This window comes from Palaemon carinicauda, unplaced genomic scaffold (assembly GCF_036898095.1).
Source record: "Palaemon carinicauda isolate YSFRI2023 unplaced genomic scaffold, ASM3689809v2 scaffold579, whole genome shotgun sequence".
Classification (NCBI taxonomy): domain Eukaryota; kingdom Metazoa; phylum Arthropoda; class Malacostraca; order Decapoda; family Palaemonidae; genus Palaemon; species Palaemon carinicauda.
The window spans coordinates 60,001-85,047 of record NW_027171848.1 but is presented as its reverse complement, the minus strand read 5'-3'; the positions used below and the strand labels follow the sequence as shown (position 1 = coordinate 85,047).

General features: G+C 34.6%; 1 protein-coding gene across 22 annotated transcripts in view; it reads left to right on the top strand.

The window, feature by feature from the left end:
• LOC137637197 (uncharacterized) overlaps positions 1–25,047 on the top strand; it is a 76,219-nt gene that overhangs the window by 9,427 nt on the left and 41,745 nt on the right. For 7 of the 22 annotated variants that reach the window (XR_011043472.1, XR_011043465.1, XR_011043456.1 and 4 more), the window contains exons 2-4: positions 677–812; positions 3,521–3,657; positions 19,071–19,115. Coding sequence is in view for 2 of the 22 variants with exons in the window: in XM_068369461.1 (XP_068225562.1) it covers positions 734–812; positions 19,071–19,115 (124 nt within the window). In the remaining 20 variants the exon portion in view is untranslated. The remainder of the gene's footprint in view (positions 1–676; positions 813–3,520; positions 3,658–19,070; positions 19,116–25,047) is intronic. The other 15 variants (XR_011043467.1, XR_011043446.1, XR_011043458.1 and 12 more) reach the window with 5 other exon arrangements.

Here is a 25,047-nt window from a genome sequence, read left to right as displayed (position 1 = left end):
ATTACTGGTAAAATTCTTTATGCTTTATTGGGGTTATCTCGGATGCATTTCTGTTACTGCCAGATTGGAGAATTACCGTGGGCCTGGCAGCCTTGTGGTCGTACCATGAGCATCAGTGTGTTGATGCTAGCGGCTGTGTGCTCACAGCCATACAAGGCTGCTGGGTCCACAATAATTCTTCAATTATGTCGTAACAAATGTGCGTTGGAGCTAACCCCAAGAAATGATTCCGTATAGCTAGGAAAATAGAAATTATTTTTTAAATTTGTAGTTTTCATTGCTGAATTTGATAAACTGAATCATACCTTTCATCATATACGTTCGCAAACATTATATCACTCGTCACTCCTAACCTGTCACCTTCCTGTATACTGTACTTTTTCATGTTTTGCTTTGCGCATCCATATTCACTTATAAACCCTTTCTTTGGTCGGTCTTCCTCATGTATCATTCAGGCAAATTTCATGGTCCTTATTATTATTATTATTTTTATTGAAAATCCTATTTTGATAATCATATTTAATTAGAGAGTACTGTATTTAGACATCATTAATTGTCCAGCATTTAGTTTTACATACCAGGAGGAATTTTACCATTCAACACTATTTCATTTTTAATTATGCTGATTTAAATTTCCTTTCAAAATGAATAAAGATATCTATATTTTTAATTTCAGGTGAGATAGCCGGGTTGAAGCTCTCATTCGAGTCCCCAGTTGCGCTCCCACTGGGGAATGGCACAGTGGGCTAGTGTCTGGTTGGTGTATGCCCAGCCCAACCGAGATAGTGCAGAGCTTCATGGTTTCAACCAAGGTAAGAATGAATGAATTTATTAATCAGCTGATCGATAGATTTATGCAGTTGAAAGGTTAAGGCTATTATTGGAACATAAATTGGTACAGTCAGATTTTAAAAGGAGTGGTTTGAAACTATTATAATGTAAGAAAAATGTTAAAATCACAATTAAATGTCCTTGGAATGCAAAGGGTAATTTGTTTGGTGTTTTGTGTTCTGCTGTACTATGTATTTGAAAAGTTCAATGATTCCGGGACAAAACAAATGTTTTTGTTGGCATGTAAGCTGAAAAGAATGAATTACTGTAATGTTGGGCACTGCGTGTAGATAGATGATCAGGGATGTAGCTTAGCTAGTAATATGATAATAATAATAATAATTATATATATAGAACTTTTCTTGCAAACTCAGTCATCACAACAATCGTAGCATGTTGAAAGGCAGCTAGTGCATTAGCTAATCCAAAACAGGTTTCTAAAAAGAAAAGTGCCTTTCCGCTGTCATAAATGCAGTCATTGCTGTACTACTTCTTAAGGCCACTGTTCTTCCATAACTGCAGTGATCTTCATATTTAATACACCATGGTTCTACTCATTTTAGTGCTTTATCGTTTACTGTTTTTGGATCCATGTCCGAACAGGCAGGCCCTAGCGGGTAGCTACACGAAGCGTGATTCATTGTTGGGATTGGCGCAGGAGTTTTCAGCACCATTTGTGTAAACCCATCTTTGGAGGTTCTCCCCTGTCCAACCAGTTTTTGTACTTCCTCTATTCAGGGTGAACTGTTTCCTCCTGGTAAGGGAGAACCCACAGGGCAGGTCTTCACTAGATTCACTAGAGTGGGTGCCTGGGATCATTTGCTTGTTTATTATTATTATTATTGCTAGCCAAGCTACAACCCTAGTTGGAAAAGCAAGATGCTATAAGCCCAAGGGCTCCAGCAGGGAAAAATAGCCCAGTGAGGAAAGGAAATGAATAAATGATGAGAATAAATTAACAATATCATTCTAAAAACAGTAACAACGTCAAAACAGATATGTCTTATATAAACTATTAACAATGTCAAAAACAGATATGTCATATATAAACAATAAAAAGACTCATGTCAGCCAGGTCAACATAAAAACATTTGCTCCAACTTTGAACTTTTGAAGTTCTATTGATTCAACTATACCTGATTAGGAAGATCATTCCACAACTTGGTAACAGCTGAAATAAAACTTTTAGAATACTGTGTAGTATTGAGCCTCATGATGGAGAAGGCCTGACTATTAGTATTATATAGGTCATATGTTTTTGCTTTGTCTTGAAAATTCTTCTTCTTCACCTAATCATGCACATGTAAATACTTTCTCCTCACTTCCAGCTTCCTTAGCACTCCATTCACTAACTGCATATGCCCTACAATTGATTTCTTTATTATCATATCCATATCAATAAAACTCTTCTTGGATATTCCCTCAACACAGCATTCATAGATCGTTGAAAAACAGCTGGTGCATTAGCTAGTCCAGAACAGGTTTTTAAATTGAATGTGCTTTTCAGCTGCGATAAATGTGATTGGTGTACTCTTCTTCCGAGGTCATATTAAATCCAGCTTCATGAACACACTCATCCCTAATGTACTAAATAGTACAGTACACAAAACGCACTCATGTACAACACATTTGAAATCTCTTTTATTACGAGTATAGTCATCTCATAACCCTTTCTATTAATTCTTTATTAAACATACTTCTATAGGCATCAATGGTCATTAAATGTTATGATGCCAGGTAATTGACAATCATTCATTCATTTATTCATTCACTGCCCCTCAACCTCTTTCTTGTAACAGGCTGTGGAAAGTGACAGGGTCTGATAGATAATGGTGTTTTTGTCCATAGCTGTTTTAAACTGCCAGCTTTAATGTTCTTGAATCCTCATCTCCCAGACTTAATAATCATCATTCCAACAACATACTCTATAGATTCTTCTTTCATTTAGCTTAACTCAATTTAGTTTTCTCAATGTCTTGTATTTCCGTTTGTTCCTATTACTGGTAAAATTCTTTATGCTTTATTGGGGTTATCTCTGATGCATTTCTGTTACTACCAGATTGGAGAATGACCGTGGGCCTGGTAGCCTTGTGGTCGCACCATGAGCATCAGTGTGTTGATGCTAGCGGCTGTGTGCTCACAGCCATACAAGGCTGCCGGGCCCACAATAATTCTTCAATTATGTCGTAACAAATGTGCGTCGGAGCTAACCCCAAGAAATGATTCCGTATAGCTAGGAAAATAGAAATGATTTTATAAATTTGTAGTTTGCATTGCTGAATTTGATAAACTGAATCATACCTTTCATCATATACGTTCGCAAATATTATCTTATTCTTCACTCCTAACCTATCACCTTCCTGTATACTGTACTTTATCATCTTTTGCTTGGCACATCCATATTCACTTGTAAACCCTTTCTTTGGTCTTCCTCATGTATCATTCAGGCAAATTCATGTGCCTTATTATTATTATTATTATTATTATTATTATTATTATTATTGAAAATCCTATTTGATAATCATATTTAATTAGAGAGTACTGTATTTAGACATCATTAATTGTCTAGGATTTAGTTTTACATACCAGGAGGAATTTTACCATTCAACACTACTGTATTTCATTTTTAATTATGCTGATTTAAATTTCTCTTCAAAATGAATAAAAATATCTATATTTTTAATTTCAGGTGAGATAGCCGGGTTGAAGCTCTCATTCGAGTCCCCACAGGGGAATGGCACAGTGGGATAGTTTATGGTTGGTGTAAGCCCAGCCCACCCGAGATACAGTTAACCTCTTGAACAGAGCTTCATGGTTTCAACCAAGGTAAGAATGAATGAATTTATTAATCAGCTGATTGACAAATTTATCCAGTTGAAAGGTTAAGGCTATTATTGGAACATAAATTGGTACAGTCAGATTTTAAAAGGAGTGGTTTGAAACTATTATAATGTATGAAAAATATTAAAATCACAACTTAGAATGTAATGGGTAATTTGTTTGGTCCTTTGTGTTCTGCTGTACTATGTATTTGAAAAGTTTAATGATTCTATTTATAGTTTATGTATTAGAGACCTATTTTAGGTTGTTACTGTTCTTAGAATGTGTTATCTTTTTGTTCATTACTTCTCTTGTAGTTTGTTTATATCCTAGTTTCCTTTCCTTACTGGACTATTTTTCCCTGTTGAAGCCCTTGGTCTTATAGCATCCTGCTTTTCTAATTAGGGTTGTAGCTTAGCTAGTAATATGATAATAATAATAATAATTATATATATAGAACTTTTCTTGCAAACTCAGTCATCACAACAATCGTAGCATGTTGAAAGGCAGCTGGTGCATTAACTAATCCAAAACAGGTTTCTAAAAAGGAAAGTGCCTTTCCGCTGTCATAAATGCAGTCATTGCTGTACTACTTCTTAAGGCCACTGTTCTTCCATAACTGCAGTGATCATCATATTTAATACACCATGGTTCTACTCATTTTAGTGCTTTATCGTTTACTGTTTTTGGATCCATGTCCGAACAGGCAGGCCCTAGCGGGTAGCTACACGAAGCGTGATTCATTGTTGGGATTGGCGCTGGAGTTTTCAGCACCATTTGTGTAAACCCATCTTTGGAGGTTCTCCCCTGTCCAACCAGTTTTTGTACTTCCTCTATTCAGGGTGAACTGTTTCCTCCTGGTAAGGGAGAACCCACAGGGCAGGTCTTCACTAGATAGAGGGCATTGTTAGTGGGCAGATTGTCCTTCACTCTCCATTTATGCAGTCTGTATTTTGATAGTTCTGAGGTTTCTAGTTCTTTCGCGGTCATGAAACTCTTCCATGATTTCAGACGTCGTCTTGTTTCTCAATAGTTCTAGAGTGGGTGCCTGGGATCATGTGCTTGTTTATTATTATTATTGCTAGCCAAGCTACAACCCTAGTTGGAAAAGCAAGGGCTCCAGCAAGGAAAGATAGCCCAGTGAGGAAAGGAAATGAATAAATGATGAGAATAAATTAACAATATATCATTCTAAAAACAGCAACAACGTCAAAACAGATATGTCTTATATAAACTATTAACAACGTCAAAAACAGATATGTCATATATAAACTATAAAAAGACTCATGTCAGCCTGGTCAACATAAAAACATTTGTTCCAACTTTGAACTTTTGAAGTTCTACTGATTCAATTACCCGATTAGGAAGATCATTCCACAACTTGGTAACAGCTGGAATAAAACTTCTAGAATACTGTGTAGTATTGAGCCTCATGATGGAGAAGGCCTGGCTATTAGAATTAACTGCTTGCCTTAGTACTGTACTGTCATTGTAGTGGTGTTAAGGCTCTGTGGACCAACGTCAAACATACTCGCCTATTTTCTACTTTATTCCACTAGCTTCTCATTTGCATGCTATCACGTACGTTCACATTTTCCTGTCAATATTAGATAACTTTAAACTGTCCTCGGTAGTAGTTTTATACCACATCTATAACAACCACTTTTTACACAAATAATTATAAAATAACTTTACATAACAACCTAACACAACAAAACTTATTAATATATGCTATTCTCAATCCAGCGAACAAGATACTAAATTCCATACGTTACTTACAGACATATTCTGATTCATTACATCAAAACATGAATATATCATGTATTAAAACACCTTCATACTGTATTATTCTTCAGATTTTTCAAAATAGGTTTCTTACATTTGCTATGAGATTGCATTGGTTAGATACTACCGTTAGAGAGCTATTGGGTCTTTTGACTGGCCAGACAGTACTATATTGGATCCCTCTCTCTGGTTACGGCTTATTTCCTCTTTGCCTACACATACACAGAATAGTCTGGCCTATTCTTAACACAATCTCCTCTTTCCTCAGACACTTGACAACACTGGAATTACCAAACAATTCTTCTTCTCTCAAGAGAATAACTACTGCAATTGTTCAGTGGTTACTTTCCTCTTGGTAAGGGTAGAAGAGACTCTTCAGCTATGGTAAGCAGCTCTTCTAGGAGAAGGACATTCCAAAATCAAACCATTGTTCTTTAGTTTTGGGTAGTGCCATTGCCTCTGTACCATGGTCTTCCACTGTCTTGGGTTAGAGTTCTCTTGCTTGAGGGTACACTCGGGCACACTGTTCTATCTAGTTTCTTTTCCTTTTATTTTGTTGAAGTTTTTATTGTTTATATAGGAAATATTTATTTCAATGTTGTTATTATTCTTAGAATATTTTATTTTCCTTGTTTCCTTTCCTGACTGGGTTATTTTCCCTGTTGGGGCCCCTGGGCTTATAGCATCGAGCTTTTCCAACTAGGGTTGTAGGTTAGCATTTAATAATAATAATAATAATAATAATGATAATAATAATAATTAGTTAAACAAGATGCTGTTCAGTTGGCATCTACTTCATAGTCTACTCTTTACATCAGAGCATTGTGTCCTGTCTTTCCTAATTTGACGATTATGATTATTACTTCTGCTGTACACCTTACAAATAGAGAGAGACCGAAAAAATAGACTTTGCCTATAGTTCAGTTGGGAAATATTTGAATCCAACCATCTCAAAGGCTTATTAGTTTTTATAATTTAATCAATAGAATTATAGCTTTCAGTTTGGGTCTTTTTGTTAATGCAAAGGCAACTTTTTTATCCATGAATTCATTTTTGAAGATGTTAGACATTCTAATTACTTTAGGTTTTTAAAAAGTTGTTCAGCCAGAGATTATATTCAATATTCCATCGTTCCTAATTTGAGGAGATAGATAAAAGCATAAGTCCCTCTTTGGTTAAAACTATTTCTTCAACTGTTTCTGTACACATTCTTATAATGTGTATAGAAACCACACTCACTTGCGCACTGCATAGCCCTAAACAATATAAACAGATGCTTATAAGAGGTTACACAACCTGTAAATGTCTGAAAAGTTTCCTGTCGTTGTCTTCTTTACCGTCAGTGTTTTCCATTTGTGTATAAGGTTGCTGTTTCTAGTCGGCATTCTCCATCTTCCTCTGTCCTGTAAATCTTGTTCTCTTACCCTTTTCCTTCATGTCATTTCATAAATCATCTTTCCACCTGAACAAGGTCAATTAGTTTTCATTAACTTGCTATGTTTTCTCCTGAATAGTTTTTGACATTTGTTATGAACTTGGATTGCTCATAGAGAGTAATTTGGGACCAATGTTGTACAGTATGCCAATGATGCAACTATTGGCTTTATGTAATTTCTGTAGCCTTTGCAGTGATCAATTAAAGGTCGACTTGCTACTTTGTGGTGTGTAGTGTAAGAATGTGTCTGTTTACTTCCGTCTTTACTTTGTGGTCTAATGAGACTGAGCACAAACACTACCGGTCGTGACGTTGGCAGATACCCTCATGCTCTCTCTTGCCTCATGACGTTGGGCAGATACCCTCATGCTCTCTCTTGCCTCATGACGTTGGCAGATACCCTCATGCTCTCTCTTGCCTCATGACGTTGGCAGATACCCTCATGCTCTCTCTTGCCTCATGACGTTGGCAGATACCCTCATGCTCTCTCTTGCCTCATGACGTTCCTCAGACACTTTGGTGACACCATCGCGCTAGTTCTAACAACACACTTATACTACTCCTTGATCTAGATCTTCCCACACTCAAAGCCCGAATCATGACCAAGTTTTCTCAGACGCCAGAATCTTACAGCTCAGTCGTGCTTGAAACATAGGAAGAGGTGACTTCTCAATTCTGATTTCATTATTTGTAGATGTATTGTGATGCTGCATAAGGTGCGCACAGTTGTTGGCAAAGACCCCACACCAACCAACTTCTGTGTATTCCTTCAGGAAGATGCTCTAAAGACGATGACCCTTAGGGCTGCTTATTAGGGCATTTCTGACATTCTTTGAGTAATGGAATTCCTTAAACTATGTCTGATAGCATCCTAGTTCCTGGTCTTTTCGCTGACACCTTCCATAGTAGATCGAACCAGAAGATTCCACGTTGACGGTAGGGACCCAGGGGGAGACTCAAGTATGAAGATACGACGTCCCGACATTTGAGTCTGCTGCCATGGACAGCCTCCAAGGTATATCGAGGTTCGATAGCTGGGTTTTTCAAAGGCCAAGTACGAGGAAGTACGTGGATGTGATCCGATCAAATACAAAAAACAAAGCCCTCTTTAATGTACAGAAATACCATAGCTGCTCGCATTTGCCAGACCGTGGGGTTGAGAGAGTTACATCCCTTACAATGAGCATTGGTATGAAAGTTGTTGCCCGTTTTCCTTACTTACTTGTTTTGGGCTTAAATCCAACCCTCCACTGAAGTCGAGTGAACTACTTCTCGGGCGGGTCCATGTCAATCATCTAACGAAACATTTTCATTATAACTTATACAATTCTTTGATTGTAGCATCTTCCAAATCATATGATCTTGTGAAAAGTAATGTCTAGTTTCTTCTTAAATTCAATTGTTCCCTTTAGGTCCTTCATTTCAGTTGGCAGTTTATTATAATGTCTAGGCACACAGTAGCTAAAAGCCCTTTTACCAAATTTACTATTTTTTCTTGGTTCAGATGGTCTATGTTTGTCATTCATGTGTCTTATGGTAACATTTGTTTCTAGTTCTAGTTTTTTCAGGCATTCTTTTAGATATTTTGGTTCATTTTGGTTCAGTATCTTAAACATTAGTAAGAGTAGCTTGTATTCAATTCTCGCCTTTACCGGCAGCCAGTGTAATTTAATTAGTGCAGGGGTAACTCTTTCCCTATTGTATAGTCCTTTTATTAATCTAGCGGCTCTGTTTTGTACTTTCTGAATTTTCTTCAGCTGATAATTTGGTATGCCATTGAACAGTGAGTTGCAGTAATCAATTCTTGAAAATATATGGTGATTAATGAGTATGACCATAGATTTTTCATTTAAGTATTTACTAATAAATGCTATGTTTTTAATGTGATAGTTACAATTTCTTACCATATTATTTATATGTTCATTCATTGTCAGTCTTATCATCCATGATTACTTGAAGATTTCTGACGGATTTCTTTAGGTCAATGATCGATTGACCTATTTCATTTCTTTGGAAGCATTCAATTCTTTTTATATCTTTTTCATTTCCAAAAATAATACATTTACTTTTATCTTCATTGAGCTTGAGCTCTTTTGTTAACATCCAAGCCTTAATGTCATTCATTATTTCATGTATCTTTCTTTTAGCTTCATCAACTGATGCTATTGGGAAATAGAATTGTGTACTACATCAGCGTATATTCTTAAACTTAACTTTGTGAGTTTCAAGTATACAGTATTTGCCAGTTCAATCGTGTAAATTTCAAAGAGGAAAGGACCTTGTACACTGCCTTGAGGCACCCCTTTGGTTAGTTTTCTTGTCTCAGATTCAACATTTGATATCACTACTTTAACTTTGCGGTTTTCAAGATAACTCACAAACTAGTCATATGCTCGTGTTACGATGCCCACAGCTTTAAGGTCTTCTATCAGATATGTATGTTCTACAGTATCAAATGCTGCACTTAGATCCAGCATCACAAGAATGCAGCACTTGCCATTTGTTATAATTTCTGTTATGTCATTTTTAATCGCTAACACTGTTGTTTCTGTGGAGTAATTTTCTCTGTATGCAGATTGATCATCAGGTATGGCATTAGATTGTTTCAGATATTTCCAGGTTTGTTCGTGTACAGCAGTTTCAATAATTTTCGAAAAATATGACAGATTTGATATTGGCCTATATGAACTTAAATTGTCTATATCACCTTTTCCTTTATAGACAGGCTTGATGCATGCAACTTTCTCACAATAGGTCTCTTGTAGTTTGGTGAAATTTTCTGCATCTTTTACATCGTCAATTAGAAATGGGTCATTTCCGCAGTAGGTTTTTTTTACTTTCTTTATTATTCTCATATAATCACTCTGACTTAACTCTCTGAATACCCTTAGCTTACTTACGCCTGTTGCTGATGTATTCCTTCGTTCTGTTTTGCCGATGTTGCGAAAACTGGAGCAGATTTGATTTTATTTTTTCTTCAAAATAATAAATACTATTTCTGACCTAATAGTTTCTTTAGGTTCTTATGTATTTTCCGTGGGTCATTTTCATTGCACACTTTTATAATAGGCCTTTTTTTTTTAACTAAGATAAGGTAATTGTAGCGATTTCTAGCTGACTTGTAATGTTGCCAGTTTTCATTATTTTTATTTCTTTGCCATTTATCCTCCATTTTTCTTTTTCTTTTTTTTCTTTGTGTAATTCATTATCAAACCAATTTGATTTTTCTTTAATTGGGATTTTTTTTGTTTTTTTCCGGGCACCTATTATTATAATTAGTTGCAAGTATTGTTTTACTTCTATCAGTAATGCAGTTTATACAGGATTGTCTCTCTACTAGGGTGTGCTTCTCTTCACAGTTGCAGACTGGTGTTATCCCATTTATATCTTCTAGGCTTTGTTCAATGAACTCTTTTGGATCAAAGTTGGTCTTAGTTCTGTATGTGATTTCCTTCTGTATTGCATTATTTTTTTATAACATCAATTTCAAAAGACATTAACTTAAGCATTGGGGATATAGAGCAGTCAGGTTCAATCTCCATATTTAGTATGATGATGATGTTTTTATTTACTATAACTAGATCTAGTATATGATTAGACTGAGCTGTTGGTTCAGACACTATGTTTTCAAGGTCATGGTTGTCAATCAATTCTCTAAATTCATTAACATATGGGTCTACTCTGTTAAAAAGGTTGAAATCACCACATATAACTATATTTCCATTGTTGTTCAATGTATCTAGTAAGTTATTAAATTCATCTAGAAACATTCTTTGGTTTTGCTCGGTGGTCTATAAAGTATAACTATTTGCAGATTTACATTTCTAGATAAAATTTTAATATTCATATATTCAAATGGATTAACTATGAGATGATTTCTTACTGTAACCTTATATGATTTCTTAATTAAGATTCCAATGCCACCACCTCTTTTGTCTTCTCTTGGTTCATGATAAAAGTTATAAGATTTAGGTGTCATTTCATTTATTTTCGATCTGTCACTCACATTCCCACTCAACCAAGTTTCAGTTAATAAGCAAATATCCACATCTTGATCACTTACGACTTCCTTAATGATATGAGTTTTATTGCCAATGGATTGTATATTTATTAGATTACATGATATTTTCTTAATCGAAGCCATGGTCAGTATTGTTTCTGGCTCTTGTTATTTCTTGTTTATAAACTTTGCAGTTTGTCTATCATAGGATTTGTGTTTTATGTCATCATAGTTCTTTCTTACACAATTTATGCATTTAACTTCAACAATACTGCAATGACCCGCTTTATGTTCTCCTGTGCACTTGGGGCACAACTGTTTATTCTTGCAACTCTCTGCACTATGCCCAAATTCCTGGCATTTGTAACACTGGTAGGGCATGTAATGGTCATAAACATTACATATTCTATATGTGGTACTAAGTTTATCTCCATTTTCATGGATTGCTTTACGTATCTTAGGTGTACATTCTATAATATAGTGTTTATGTTTATCCATTCTTAAATTCTCTTGCATTATGATAGTCAGATCATCATTTTCTACGATGTGTCTTTTTAGCCAATGATTCTTAAGCTTCAGACTTTGAATAATATCATCATTATCTTCTGATACATTAGTAAGTTTTATCTTTGGTTTAAGTTTTCCTTTTTCAGCAACAGTGATCTTGTTTACATTACCTTGTTCCAATTCTGATTTTGCCTGCTCCAGGTTCTGTTTATCAGCAAATTTTATGATCAGGAGGCCATCATTTGTTTCACCAGTGCTTTCAACTTGGGCTTTTATATTGGTCATAATTGTTTTCTTATTATTAATTGCTGAAACCTCATCAGTTGATTTTACGATCAATGTTTTCTTTGATTTCAGCTTTTCAGCATATGTACCAGTTAGATGCTTCCTATCTATGTCATCTTCATTCCTTTTCTTTTCATTTTTTAATGCTTTCATTTAATTTCTTAATTCTTGTATCTCATCTCTTGTTTCTTGCACTTTATTTCTCATTTCTGTCATGCTATCCTTCATTTCTTCCAGTTTATACATCAAGACCTGAACCAAATGATGGAGCATTGCGACTTCTTCATCCTATAATTTTCTTTGTATGGTTGCTGCATTCTCATTGATCTTATCAGTGCAATTCCTACACTTGTATGAAATATGGTCATTACACAATAGCTTTATGTGGGTTTTGTGATAAATTTTCTATAAATCCAGAACTTGCATTTTCAAAATGATACCATTTTTGACATCTATCACAACAAATTGCATCATCGGCAGCGACAGTCTTGCAGTGCCAGCACAATTCAGTGTCATCAGATTCCAGGGTGTCCAACGATCCATTCGCTGATTTATCATTTCTTCCATAAGCACCTTCCTCCATATTGTCACTATCATATACTGATGTACTCTTCATTATCTGTAAAAATTCATTTGTTTCTTCTTCAACTGATTTTCCAGTTTCAGTCTTTTCATGAGGTTTCTTTCTAATTTTCTTAATGGCTCCTAATATATTAGTAGTTTACACCATGTTTAAGTCCAAATGAGTCGGGGAAACCATAATTGGTAACTCTTATCTGTGTCCCAGTTGTAATCAACTATTAATTTGTAATTTTGCACTATTTAGTATTCCAATGACTTTGATTCCAATTTATACATACACATACATACATATACCATGGCACTTCCCCCAATTTTGGGGGGTAGCCGACATCAACAAAGAAACAAAAATAAAAAGGGGACCTCTAATCTCTACGTTCCTCCCAGCCTAACAAGGAACTCAACCGAGTTCAGCTGGTACTGCTAGGGTGTCACAGCCCACCCTCCCACATTATCCACCACCAATTTATATAACTTAATAATGTTGTAAATTATTAATTTAATGATTTTCACTTTTAACTTGCCACTATTGTTGTTATATTTCAACAGAGCACTTCTTCAACACGTCCTCACTCACTCAACTTACATACCTATCTTCCTAAAACCACAGGTGTGTGGCATTTACAATCTGGCCATCCTTCTAAAGTGAATTACTTCAACATTTTAAACTTGCATCCTGTTTTGTCGTCTGTTTAACCCTTTTACCCCCAGGGTATTTGGAAATTTCCAACCCTTAACCCCCAGGGGGTTATTTTTTTCCCAGCACATTTTGCAGTATATTTTTTTTTAAATTGCTCTAACAGCCTTAATTTTTGTCATAGAGAGGTCAGGTTGGTCTCATTCTCTTGGAAAATGTCTGAATTTTCTCAAAAAATTATGAAAAATATGAAAAAAAAAAAAATTTTATAGCATTTTTTAGCAAGGACGTACCGGTACGTCCATGGGGGTAAAGGGATGGCTTTTGTGAAACGTACCTGTACGTTCTTTTGGGGGTAAAAGGGTTAATGTCCTCTCTGACACCAGTACGCTCATGGAAATTAGTATAAACTATATTTCCATTGGTCTGATGAATTATGTAGTTTTTCAAACCATTGAACCTGGCAACTTCTGTAATCTGGGATGAGTTATAGACTTAAGTCTTTTGAAGATGGTCTTAGATATTTCAAATCCTACTTTACAGTAGCATTGAATTTCCCATGAAATATCGTTTGTTTTTCTATAAGAAAGGAAAAGATATTAACAACTCTTTCTTGATTTGTGCATAATTTAGTGATTTTGTAAAGGATTGCACAGCTTGTGCTATAGGTTTTATCATTTTGTAGTGCACAAACTACAGTGGGAAAAAAGAGTAACAAGTTTATCAACATTACAATACTTTTATTATTATTAGCTAAACTACAACCCTAGTTGGAAAAGCAAGATGCTATGAGCGCATGGGCTCCGACAGGGAAAAATATCCTTGTGAGGAAAGGAAATAAATAAATGATTTAAGAAGTAATGAAAAATTGAAATAAACTTTTAAAAATCATTAACATTAAAACAGATATTCCATATATAGAGTATAAAAAGACATATTAGTCTGTTCAACATAAAAACATTTGCTGCAAGTTTGAACTTTTGAAGTTCTACTGATTCAACTACCCAATTAAAACAAAACCTTCACCTACTAATTTTTTCAGTTCCTGGAAGCACTTAGCTTGTGCTTCACTCCGCTGAAAGGCAACGTCTTGCTTTAATACATTTCTTATTGGTTTATTTATATCTTGACAAATTAGTACTATACTTAGCCCAATCTTAGACACTAATTTTTGTTCGGTGGATAGGGAAAATTGGCAATGGTCTTTGCTTTCATTTTGTCTGGTTTCAATAGATTTTGCTTTGTTTTTGTCTGTTTTTAATAGCCTTTGCTTTCATTTTGTCTGGTTTCAATAGATTTTGCTTTGTTTTTGTCTGTTTTCAATAGCCTTTGCTTTCATTTTGTCTGGTTTCAATAGATTTTGCTTTTTATGTCTGTTTTCAATAGCCTTTGCCTTCTTTTTGTCTGGTTTCAATAACCTTTGCTTTCTTTTTGTCTAGTTCCAATAGCGTTTCCTTTCTTTTTGTATGGTTTCAATCACTCAGAAGTTAGCACTTGTTATACTCAACCTAGATTGACTCCAGCTTTAATTTATTTGAATTTAACCATTGCTGTTTTGCAGTACAGTACTAGACATTTTTAACCTTTTGTTAATCATTGCTTCCATGAATCAGAATATAATTCAATTTAACCGTTACACCAAACCTTTATCAAACATTTCATGTATTGACCTCGGACATAGTTATAGGGTGTGGCCTTCTCCGAAACTTAGTCGTGAATACCAGTATTTCCTAAAATATATATCAAAAGGCCAAAGTCTAGACTCTAGGTGAATCCTCATCCAGCGGAAGATGCCAAAAACTGTTTTTAGTATCAAGAACTGTAAAAAAATTTACATTCAATGACCTTGTTGACACTTCTTTGAAAAATAAGTATACAGTAAAGAATAAGGATGTCTGTTCAAAACCGTATTATCCTTTTCTACTCTACACTATTTACCAACTCTGGAGAACCACTTGCCTCTGCTATTTTTCTCTTTTCTCCATTCCTTTTCGTTCAACCTAGAGTCCAGATCTAGATTGAAGGAGTTTGGTGCTTTTTTAACTGGGTGTACAACTGGGCCAGTGCCTGGATATTTATGTCTTAAGAAGAAGATACCATCAATGCAACTAAATCTTTCAATAAAACTCAGATTATTCAGAAAACATCATTTATGCTTTATTTAGGTTTTTCTAAACACACAAGTGTTATGAATTTAGGGACTATAAAAGTTCACAGTCAACATCTGCAACATTAAACACCAGTTTATACTTGAAATTATCATAAATATCTTCAATTCATATTTTATTAATTGGAAGTATTTTACTATTGGTGAAGGACCTGGTAATAGCCATAAGACTTCTTTACCTCATCTAGTCAAAGATCCTCTTGAGTAGCATGCTAACTTCATCACCTTCATCCACTAATACATTGAATTGCATCATATACTCGGGAAACTGAGGTTTGACCAAGTGTATGTGCTATAAATGAATAATTTATCAGCATATTTGCACATGTCCCAGGGTTATATACACCAAGCAGTAAGATCAAAGTACAGTACAGCATGGTTGAACACAAGAATACAGTGTGTACACCATGACATGCAAATTTTGGCCAAGGATAGCATAAGAAAGAGCCATGACACACTTTCTGTTGTGGTCCTCAAAACAAATATTGGTGGCATGACATGGAGGAGCTGTAATAATAAGACTGTACATACACATGTAGATAATAAATATAATAGAAATCAAAACATCACCACTAAGTCATAGAGAGTTATGAATATCAGCATAAGTTTATCAGAGCGGAATAGGAATACTTCCGAGCACATGATCCTGCACTATTAGTCTCGATGATCCTCAGATCTTGAAGATTGTTCTACCCATCCCTGCATACAGCTTTGCCTTGTGAATTTAGTTGCTGCCTTCACAGGGATGTCCACAGAATCTAAAAAAGATTGTGGTGCCCCCATTTGTAACATTCTTGGTCTGCCTCTGGAAAACCCACCGTCCAAAGGCATGTCTATAGCAACGTAATTTGCTACTACAGTATTGATTTCTTGGCGTTTACTGAGAGAAACTCTTCTTTCTTGGCTTGGTTTTGTGTCCTATACTGTACTGCGTTAATTGTTGCTGGAATATTGTTCGATTTAATAGCAGCATTGAACTTTTCTTGTGCCTTTCACTGAATGCTGGAATCTAAATTTGTTTCATTTGATGGAACAGTATTTAACTTTTTATTGTGCTTTTCATTAACTTCATGGGCTCAGCATTGATTAATTAAATCTTCAGATGATAGATTACCTTGTCGTATTAGTGGAATCTTGTTTGATTTAATAGCTGCATTGAACTTTTTCTTATACTCTTCACTAACTTTGTAAGTTGAGCATTGATTGATAACCTCTTTAATCGATACACAAATGATCTTGCCCCTCAATAACTCATCATAAAATTGGCCATAGTTTCAGTTCATTGCTTTCTTTAAACCCCTTACTTTTTTTTGCCTTTGCCTTTTCCTCATCTCATGTTTATTTAGGTTAGATACAGTGCCACATCACACCTTGAGACACTAAGGACATTTCCGCACCGAACACCCTGTTTAATATTAGCCGCAACTGTAGTTGACGACAAAACCTAATAGAGCACAAAGTCAGGCTTAATTTGGCAGTGCATATGTCTTTCTATTCTGTTAGGAAATTATTTTTTATAGGTGTTATAAAAGGGAGAATATATACATTATAACAGCATATGTGTATTCAGGAAATAAACATAATTTCTTGGGTAGCATGAACTTTATGGAAAATAAATCCATTCGCATTCTTTTGACTTTATGATATTAAGTGTTACAGAATGATAACTTGATAAGGTGCCCCTTACATTTCCTCCATACTTGTGTTAGACTTTTCTGCAGCCATATATCTTGTGTATATCACTTATAAGTGACCTTTGCTCAATACACTATAAGGATATGGTTACGAAGATTGAAGCAATCTTTGCCAGTATCAAACAGGAGAACTGCTGTTTGTGTTTATGGTGATATCCTAAATATGTATGGTACTACCTGACTGCTCAGTGTTCAGGTATGCTCCAAGTATAGGTAGTAGATTGGCCAGAGCACCAGCCACCTGTTGAGATACTACCGCTAGAGAGTTATGGAGTTCTTTGACTGTTCAGACAGTACTACATTGGATCCTTCTCTCTGGTTACGGTTCATTATCCCTTAGACTACACATACACCGAATAGGCTGAGCTATTCTTACGTATCCTCCTCTGTCCTCATGCACCTGACAACACTGAGATTACTAAACAATTTTTATTCACCCAAGGGGTTAACTACTGCACTGTAATTGTTCAGTGTCTACTTTCCACTTGGTGAGGGTCGAAGAGACTCTTTAGCTATGGCAAGCAGCTCTTCTAGGAAAAGGCCACTCTTAAATCAAACCATTGTTCTCTAGTCTTGGCTAGTGCCATAGCCTCTGTACCATGGTCTTCCACTGTCTTGGTTTAGAGTTCTCATGCTTGAGGGAACACTCAGGCACACTATTCTCTCTTGTTTCTCTTCCTCTTGGTTTGTTAAAGTTTTCATAGTTTATATAGGAATATTTATTTTAATACTGTTGATGTTCTTAAAATATTTGATTTTTCCTTGTTTCCTTTCCTCACTGGGCTTTATTCCCAGTTGGAGCCCTTGGGCTTATAGCATTCTGTTTTTCCAACGAGGGTTGTAGCTTAGCAAGTAATAATAATAATAATAATAATAATAATAATAATGATAATAATAATAATAACATTCACTATCAAGGATAGGACAACTGTTTATGTGAAATTCATGGTGTAGTGATTCTTTGGATATTGTTAAAGTAGACTTGATTATTATTATTATTATTATTATTATTATTATTATTAGCAGCTAAGAGAATGCCCAAATTGAAAAAGCAGAATGCTTTAAGTTCCAAAGGGAAAACAGCCCTGTGAGGAAAAGAAGTAATGAAATAAATGAATTGTATATGAGAAGTAATAAATAAAATAAATGAAATATTTCATGAGTGAAAAGTGACCATACCAACTTCACGATACATTTCAGTGGCACAATAATTAAGCTATGCTGGCAAGGAGATGTTTCATAAGATGTACCTATTTAGAAGGATAGTTTCTTGTAGTGTCTGCAACCTCCCCATCCTTGTGAGCTAAGGATTTGTGTTTTGGGTGAACTTTTAACCTTCCAATTCACCAGAAGCCATTGCCTGTCCCTCCATGGTCCTAGCTTGAGGGAGAGGGGCTTGGGCACTGATCATGTGTGTATATATGGTCATTCTCTAGGTCATTGGCACTGTTCCTTACCTCTGCCATTCATGAGTTGCCTTTAAACATATAAAAAGGACTGTGAACATGAATGTCAGGGCAAGTATTCAACTGTACAGTACCTGTTTCCATTTCCTTCTACCTTGCTGTCAACCATTTGGCTATTACTTCATTGGGCAATTGTATGGTTTACTTATTGTTGCAAATTTGCACTGAATGCCCTCCTAGGGCACATTGCTGTCTCTTAAGGCTTGAATAAATAAATCAGATCTAATGTCTGCATCAGAAGCAAACAAATTTTTGCAGACTGTGGGCATAAGGTTTGTGTCTGAAGACTAAGTTTCAGATTATTTCTTTTTTTTTTTCAAAATTTGGGAAATGTGTTATGTATGGTTTGGGGAGAAACTGCTCAAGGAGATTGATGACTTGATGATGTACATAGTTTTGTTAAGGCATTTTTGTTAACTGGGTCTTGATTATCGTTATCATAGCATAGTTTAGACGTATTATTGAGTTCCTTGGTTTAGACGAGTTAAATTTGTCTTACCTTTTGTATATGTACATGAATATGTACTGTATATACATGGTATATGTATGTATACATATTTTGCTGTATGTATGTATGGACAGTATATTTCATAATCATCATCTCCTACGCCTATTGACGCAAAGGGCCTCGGTTAGATTTTGCCAGTCGTCTCTATCTTGAGCTTTTGATTCTATACTTCTCCACTCTTCATCTTCCACTGTGTGTGAGTGTGTGTGTGTAGTCACTTGTTTTTGCAATGCTATAGTAGCCATTTCACCTATGCCATATCTTACATATTAAATACTGCAATTATGAGACTGTTCTGACTGCCATGGTGATCAAAAGCGAATAGGATTTTAATCCACAAATATCTTTTCTTTCAGCAGGAGATATTCCTGGGAAGCCAGTCATCACAAATATCAGCCAATGTAAGTACACAATTTTAATTTTTTGTGTTTTATCTGTAGATTTTATCAGCGGCATATACTACTACTTAGTGTCACAGAACATATTATCTTGCTTGAGGGTACACTCGGGCACACCATTCTATCTTGTTTCTTTTCTTCCCGTTATTTTGAAGTTTTTATCCTCTTATTATTTTCAAGTTTTTATAGTATATATATGAGAGATTTATTTTAATGTTGTTATTGTTCTTAAACTTCTCTTGTAGTTTTCCTCACTGGGCTATTTTCCATGTTGGAGCCCTTGGGCTTAAAGCATTGTTGTGTCATAAACTCTTATGCTTTTATTGTAAGGATCAAGTTTGCATTATTTGTTCTCAGTTCTCTCTCCTTTTTGGTTGACTGTTTGCAATATATATCTCATTTATACCGTTTCTCTTCACCCTCACTCTATTCTTGCTTATTATCCCTTGTTCTTCTCCCTAATCTTATCCTTTCTTCTTTATCTTAGCATTTCCCTATCTATCGAAGTCTGCTGGTGGGAATATTGTCTCACATTTTCCCCCACAATTGAAGTGGTTTGAGATTGAGCTTACCTCGTCTCAAGTTTCTTCTTCAGACCAAGAACGATATGAGATAACCAATTCCTTTTTAACAACGAATGAATGGAAATTTAAGACATATTCATATGATCAATATTTAAAGAAAAGATTATTATTATTATTATTATTATTATTATTATTATTATCTGGTTGTGTATCGTTTACTAAATTGTTTAGAATTACATCTCTCTCTCTCTCTCTCTCTCTCTCTCTCTCTCTCTCTCTCTCTCTCTCTCTCTCTCTCTCTCTCTCTTTACTTAATTGTTTAGAATTACGTCTCTCTCTCTCTCTCTCTCTCTCTCTCTCTCTCTCTCTCTCTCTCTCTCTCTCTCTCTCTCTCTCTGTTTACTTAATTGTTTAGAATTACGTCTCTCTCTCTCTCTCTCTCTCTCTCTCTCTCTCTCTCTCTCTCTCTCTCTCTCTCTCTCTCTCTCTTTATATATATATATATATATATATATATATATATATATATATATATATATATATATATATATATATATATATATATATATATATAATTCCTATATTATTCCTTTAATTCTTTGAACAAAACATGATTTGCCTAAACTTTATTTACAAATGATTTTTTTATTTTACTTGCATTTCAAGTGTTAAATAACGATTCAGTTGTGTTGTTGGTGCTAATTGAATTCTTGAATAAATGTACCCTTGCCAAGTGGCCGGCTGGTTGGGGAAAAAGAATCTCGAGTGTCAGAATAGATGACTTTTCATGTGATTATTACTTGTTGTTTCCAGTCAGTGATCTGTTATATGATTTTAATAATTAATTCTTTGCTATCTGTTTTTCTCCTTGCTCATTACTAGGGTAGAAGAGAGACTTTAGCTATGGTAAGCAGCTCTTCTAGGAGAAGGACACTCCAAAATCAAACCATTATTCTCTAGTCTTGGGTAGTGCCATAGCCTCTGTACCATGGTCTTCCACTGTCTTGGGTTAGAGTTCTCTTGCTTGAGGGTACACTATTCTATCTTCTCTTTTTCTTCAAGTTTATTTAGTTTATATAGGAAAGATCAATTTTAATGTTGTTACTGTTCTTAAAATATTTTCGTTTTAATTTTTCATTACTTCTCTTGTAGGTTATTTATTTCCTTGTGTCCTTTTCTCACTGGGCTATTTTACCCTGTTGGAGTCCTTGGGCTTATAGCATTCTGCTTTTCCAATTATGGTTGTAGCTTAACCAGTTTGCTGTTATGACTAAACTATTCCTAGTTGCTTAAATTTTCCATTCAATTTTGTCGTATATGTGAGAGAGAGAGAGAGAGAGAGAGAGAGAGAGAGAGAGAGAGAGAGAGAGAGAGAGAGAGAGAGAGAGAGAGAGAGAGAGAATATTTGTCAAGGTCGCTGAAATATACGAGAGAACCTTCGTTGTGATAAAAAGTACTCAACAAATCTTATTATGTATGTTATACTTAATTATACATTATCTTTGTTGGTTACATTTAATCTTGAATAACATGTATTTCCTTTTATTGAGATTAACTGGTCGGATTTTAAGAATAAAACGATGTTTTAAGACATAAAAAGGCCAACGGCCTAAAGCTTCCTCCTGTCAGCTGGAGGTAATGACGTCGTAGTTTTTTGTTTCGTTTTTCTGTTATATTACGCTTAATGAGCTAATAATGATAATAATAGTAATACTAAGGATAATATTAATTGTGATCATGAGTTTTGTTATAGTAATAGTAGAAAAAGGCCGAAAATATTGCATTTTAGCTAACCAATTTAAAAAAGGCCAAATTTAGGTATCTAGCGCGAAAAAAGGCCAAGTTTAAGTCCTTGGGCCCGAAAAAAGTCCAACTTGGCAACCCTGGATCTAATGTTAACGATTTCCAGAAATCGATTAACTAAAATCGGTCATAATTCTTATATGCAAGCTTTTTAATATACTTTATTCAAAGCAGCGTTGTATATAATTATTGTGTATGCTTATGCTTTAATAAATATGCCGGTATAATAAAAATTAAGTTGATTAATGAGTAAAATTAGCGGACATTTCGTCCGAAACTGGGTTGTTGGCGATCGTGAACCCATATCTATTTGGCTTCTATTATACCGGCTTTATGCCTTCAATATTCTGAATTAGGCTTATATATATGGATTCCTGCCATGACAAAACCTATTTTAGGAAGGAGAAATATGAAAATTAATGCCGATTTCATTTAAAATGATCATTCGAAGTTTCGAGGCGAAGCTGTGAGGCATAACCCTTATAACGGCTTCAGAATCAAATATTTTTCATCATATTGAATTAGTTATTTTAAGTATTCGAGTGGAATACATTAACCTGTTTTTTCAAAAGGGTAATAATATAAAATGATTATTACTTACAGAATAATAGCATTGGTTCAAGCTTTAATTACCATTAAATGTATTGGTATTATTATTATTATTATTATTATTTTATTGTTGTTGTTGTTATTACTAGCCAATCTAGAGCCCTTTATATATATGTAAATAATGTATATATATATATATATATATATATATATATATATATATATATATATATATATATATATATATATATATATATATATATATAATTCTCAAATCGTGACGATTCCTCTAAAACTCATTTCCGTTTAGAAACTTACATTAATGGTGTTTTCATATCACAATCATTTTTTTTAGATGTATTTTCTTCCCACTTAGTAATTTGCCATCATGTTGAGTCGAATAATGTTTTTCATTACTCGAGTTTATTTATTTCCATATTTTAGTTCATTTCCTTACTGGGCTAATTTCCCTCTTGGAATCCTTGGGATTATAGCATCCTGCTTTTCCAACTAGAGTTGTAGCTTAGCTAGTAATAATAATAATAATAATAATAATAATAATAATAATAATAATAAACTTCTCCACAATTTTACCACATTAATAAGCTTTCATACCAAATACACTGTTTTTGATTCATATATATATATATATATATATATATATATATATATATATATATATATATATATATTATATATATATATATATATATATATATATATATATATATATATATATATATACACACACACACACACACACACACACGTTTAAGTTTAGGAAGTTACTTCCCTTTGTTTCTTCAATAATATAGAGATATCCATCATCCCCTATCTTTTTCTTTGAAAATTTCCTCGTCTTTTCTGATACCTGATCGTGCTCGGGTTCGGAAAGGGGGGGGGGGGGGTGATTCGAGCTATTTTGGGATGTTGGCTGGGTCCCGGAGGGGGAGGTGTAGCATACGTGTGTTAATTGCTTTTGAAGAGAAGAAAGATGAGGGAAAGGTTTAGAAGTTAGTATTATTATTATTATTATTATTATTATTATTATTATTATCCAATGTACGTCCTTTAATGGAATAGCCAAATTATACCTTGCCTGGTGAATGTCACACTGGGGTTTGAGTCCCGCTCAAACTCGTTAGTTCCTATGGTAGCTGCAATCTCTCCTTGTGAGCTAAGAAGTGGTTGGGGTTCAGGGGAGCCTATAGGTCTACCTGCTGAGCCATCAGCATCCATTGCCCGGCCCTCCTTGGTCCTAGCATGGGCTGAGAAGGGCAATAGGGTCAGTCTCTAGGGTATTGTCCTGCTTGATAGGACAATGTCACTGTCCCTTGCCTCTGCCATTCATGAGAGGCCTTTAAACCTTATGGGGTCTAACTGGAAAAACAGTTCAATGTGAAAGGGAAATAATAGCAAAAATTAATAAGATATAATTGAAAAATAATGAAAAAAAAATATACAGATTACCAACAACTACATATGAGGCCGTAAAAGTGTCAATATTACAGCATTTGATAAAGTCTTATTTTAAGTATGCTACTTAAATTCTAAGTAAATCTATTACTTGTGAATTTAGGTTGATGAGTTTGCGTTTCTGGGCACCCATACTAGGTTGGTTTGCTTTGAGCCATCCGAAAAAAATATCCCACCATCACCAATCTTTAGTGGCTAGCTTGTTGATGAAAACAGGCCAAAGCCCAGACATGAATAAGGACATATGAGGCCTTTGTCCTGCAGTGGACTAAAAACGGCAGGATTTATTGTTGTTTTATAGTTATCACAGAATTTGTTATTTTATTAATTGAACATTTTCGTAATCAGTTATATTAAAAGTTATATTTGAAATAAATTATTATACAACTGGTTCTGTGACTTCGTATTTGTCAAGCCTTTTAATTCAAAATTCCTGTGGCCTCCTTACATGCAGTTGTAAGGCCCATCAGAATCATATTTCGCCAGCAATCGCCGTAGAACGTTAAATATTCACCAAGAGAGAGAGAGAGAGAGAGAGAGAGAGAGAGAGAGAGGAGAGAGAGAGAGAGAGAGAGAGAGAGAAAGAGAGAGTTGATATCCATGTCCACGTCGAGTCTAGTCTTATGGTTCCTTGCATTCTGTTGGTAGGTGTGGAGGACTAATTTATATATATATATATATATATATATATATATATATATATATATATATATATATATATATATATATATATATATATATATATATATATATTTATATATATATATATATATATAATCCACTGCATAATATAAGCATCAGACATGTCCTTCCCCTCCCATCTGCTAATGGTCTTAATATGAGAGTTTATATTAGCAAGTTTTCTTAGCTCGTTAATCCATTGTCTTGTCTTCCTTCTGCTTCCTTTGCAATGTCCAGAGACCCATTCTGGTATTCTTGACGTCCATCTATTGTCTGCCATTCTCATTATATGTCTTGCCCATGTCCATTTCCTTTTCTTACAAGTAACCTATGAAATTTCGTTTGATTATTTAGCTTTAGAGGCATTGATTGACCGTTTTTCAACTACCGTGTTTACTGTTACTTTTATATTACGGTCTACTGAACCCTAAGCAAATACTTTAGTATCCTGCTTTTCCAGCTGAGGTTGTGGAACAATTAATAATAATAATGATATGGAGATGATGATGATAATATGATGATAGTAATAATAGTAATAATAGTTAATGATGATAATAATAATGATATTATTATTATTATTATTATTATTATTATTATTATTATTACTTGCTAGGCTACAACGCTATTTGGAAAAGCAGGATGCTATAAAGCCCAGGGGCTCCAACATTGGAAAATAGCCCAGTGAGGAAAGGAAACTTAATATTTCAAGAAGAGTAAACATTAAATTAAATAGCTCCTATATAAACTATAAAAACTTTAACAAAAACAAAAGGAAGAGAAATCAGATAGAATAGTCTATTCATTCTTCTTATCTTGGTATTAATTTCCCTTTCTTCGAAGTGCACTTAGGGGAATGTTGTAATTTTCCCTCTGTTCAAGGAGGCACTATAACCTTGCTATTT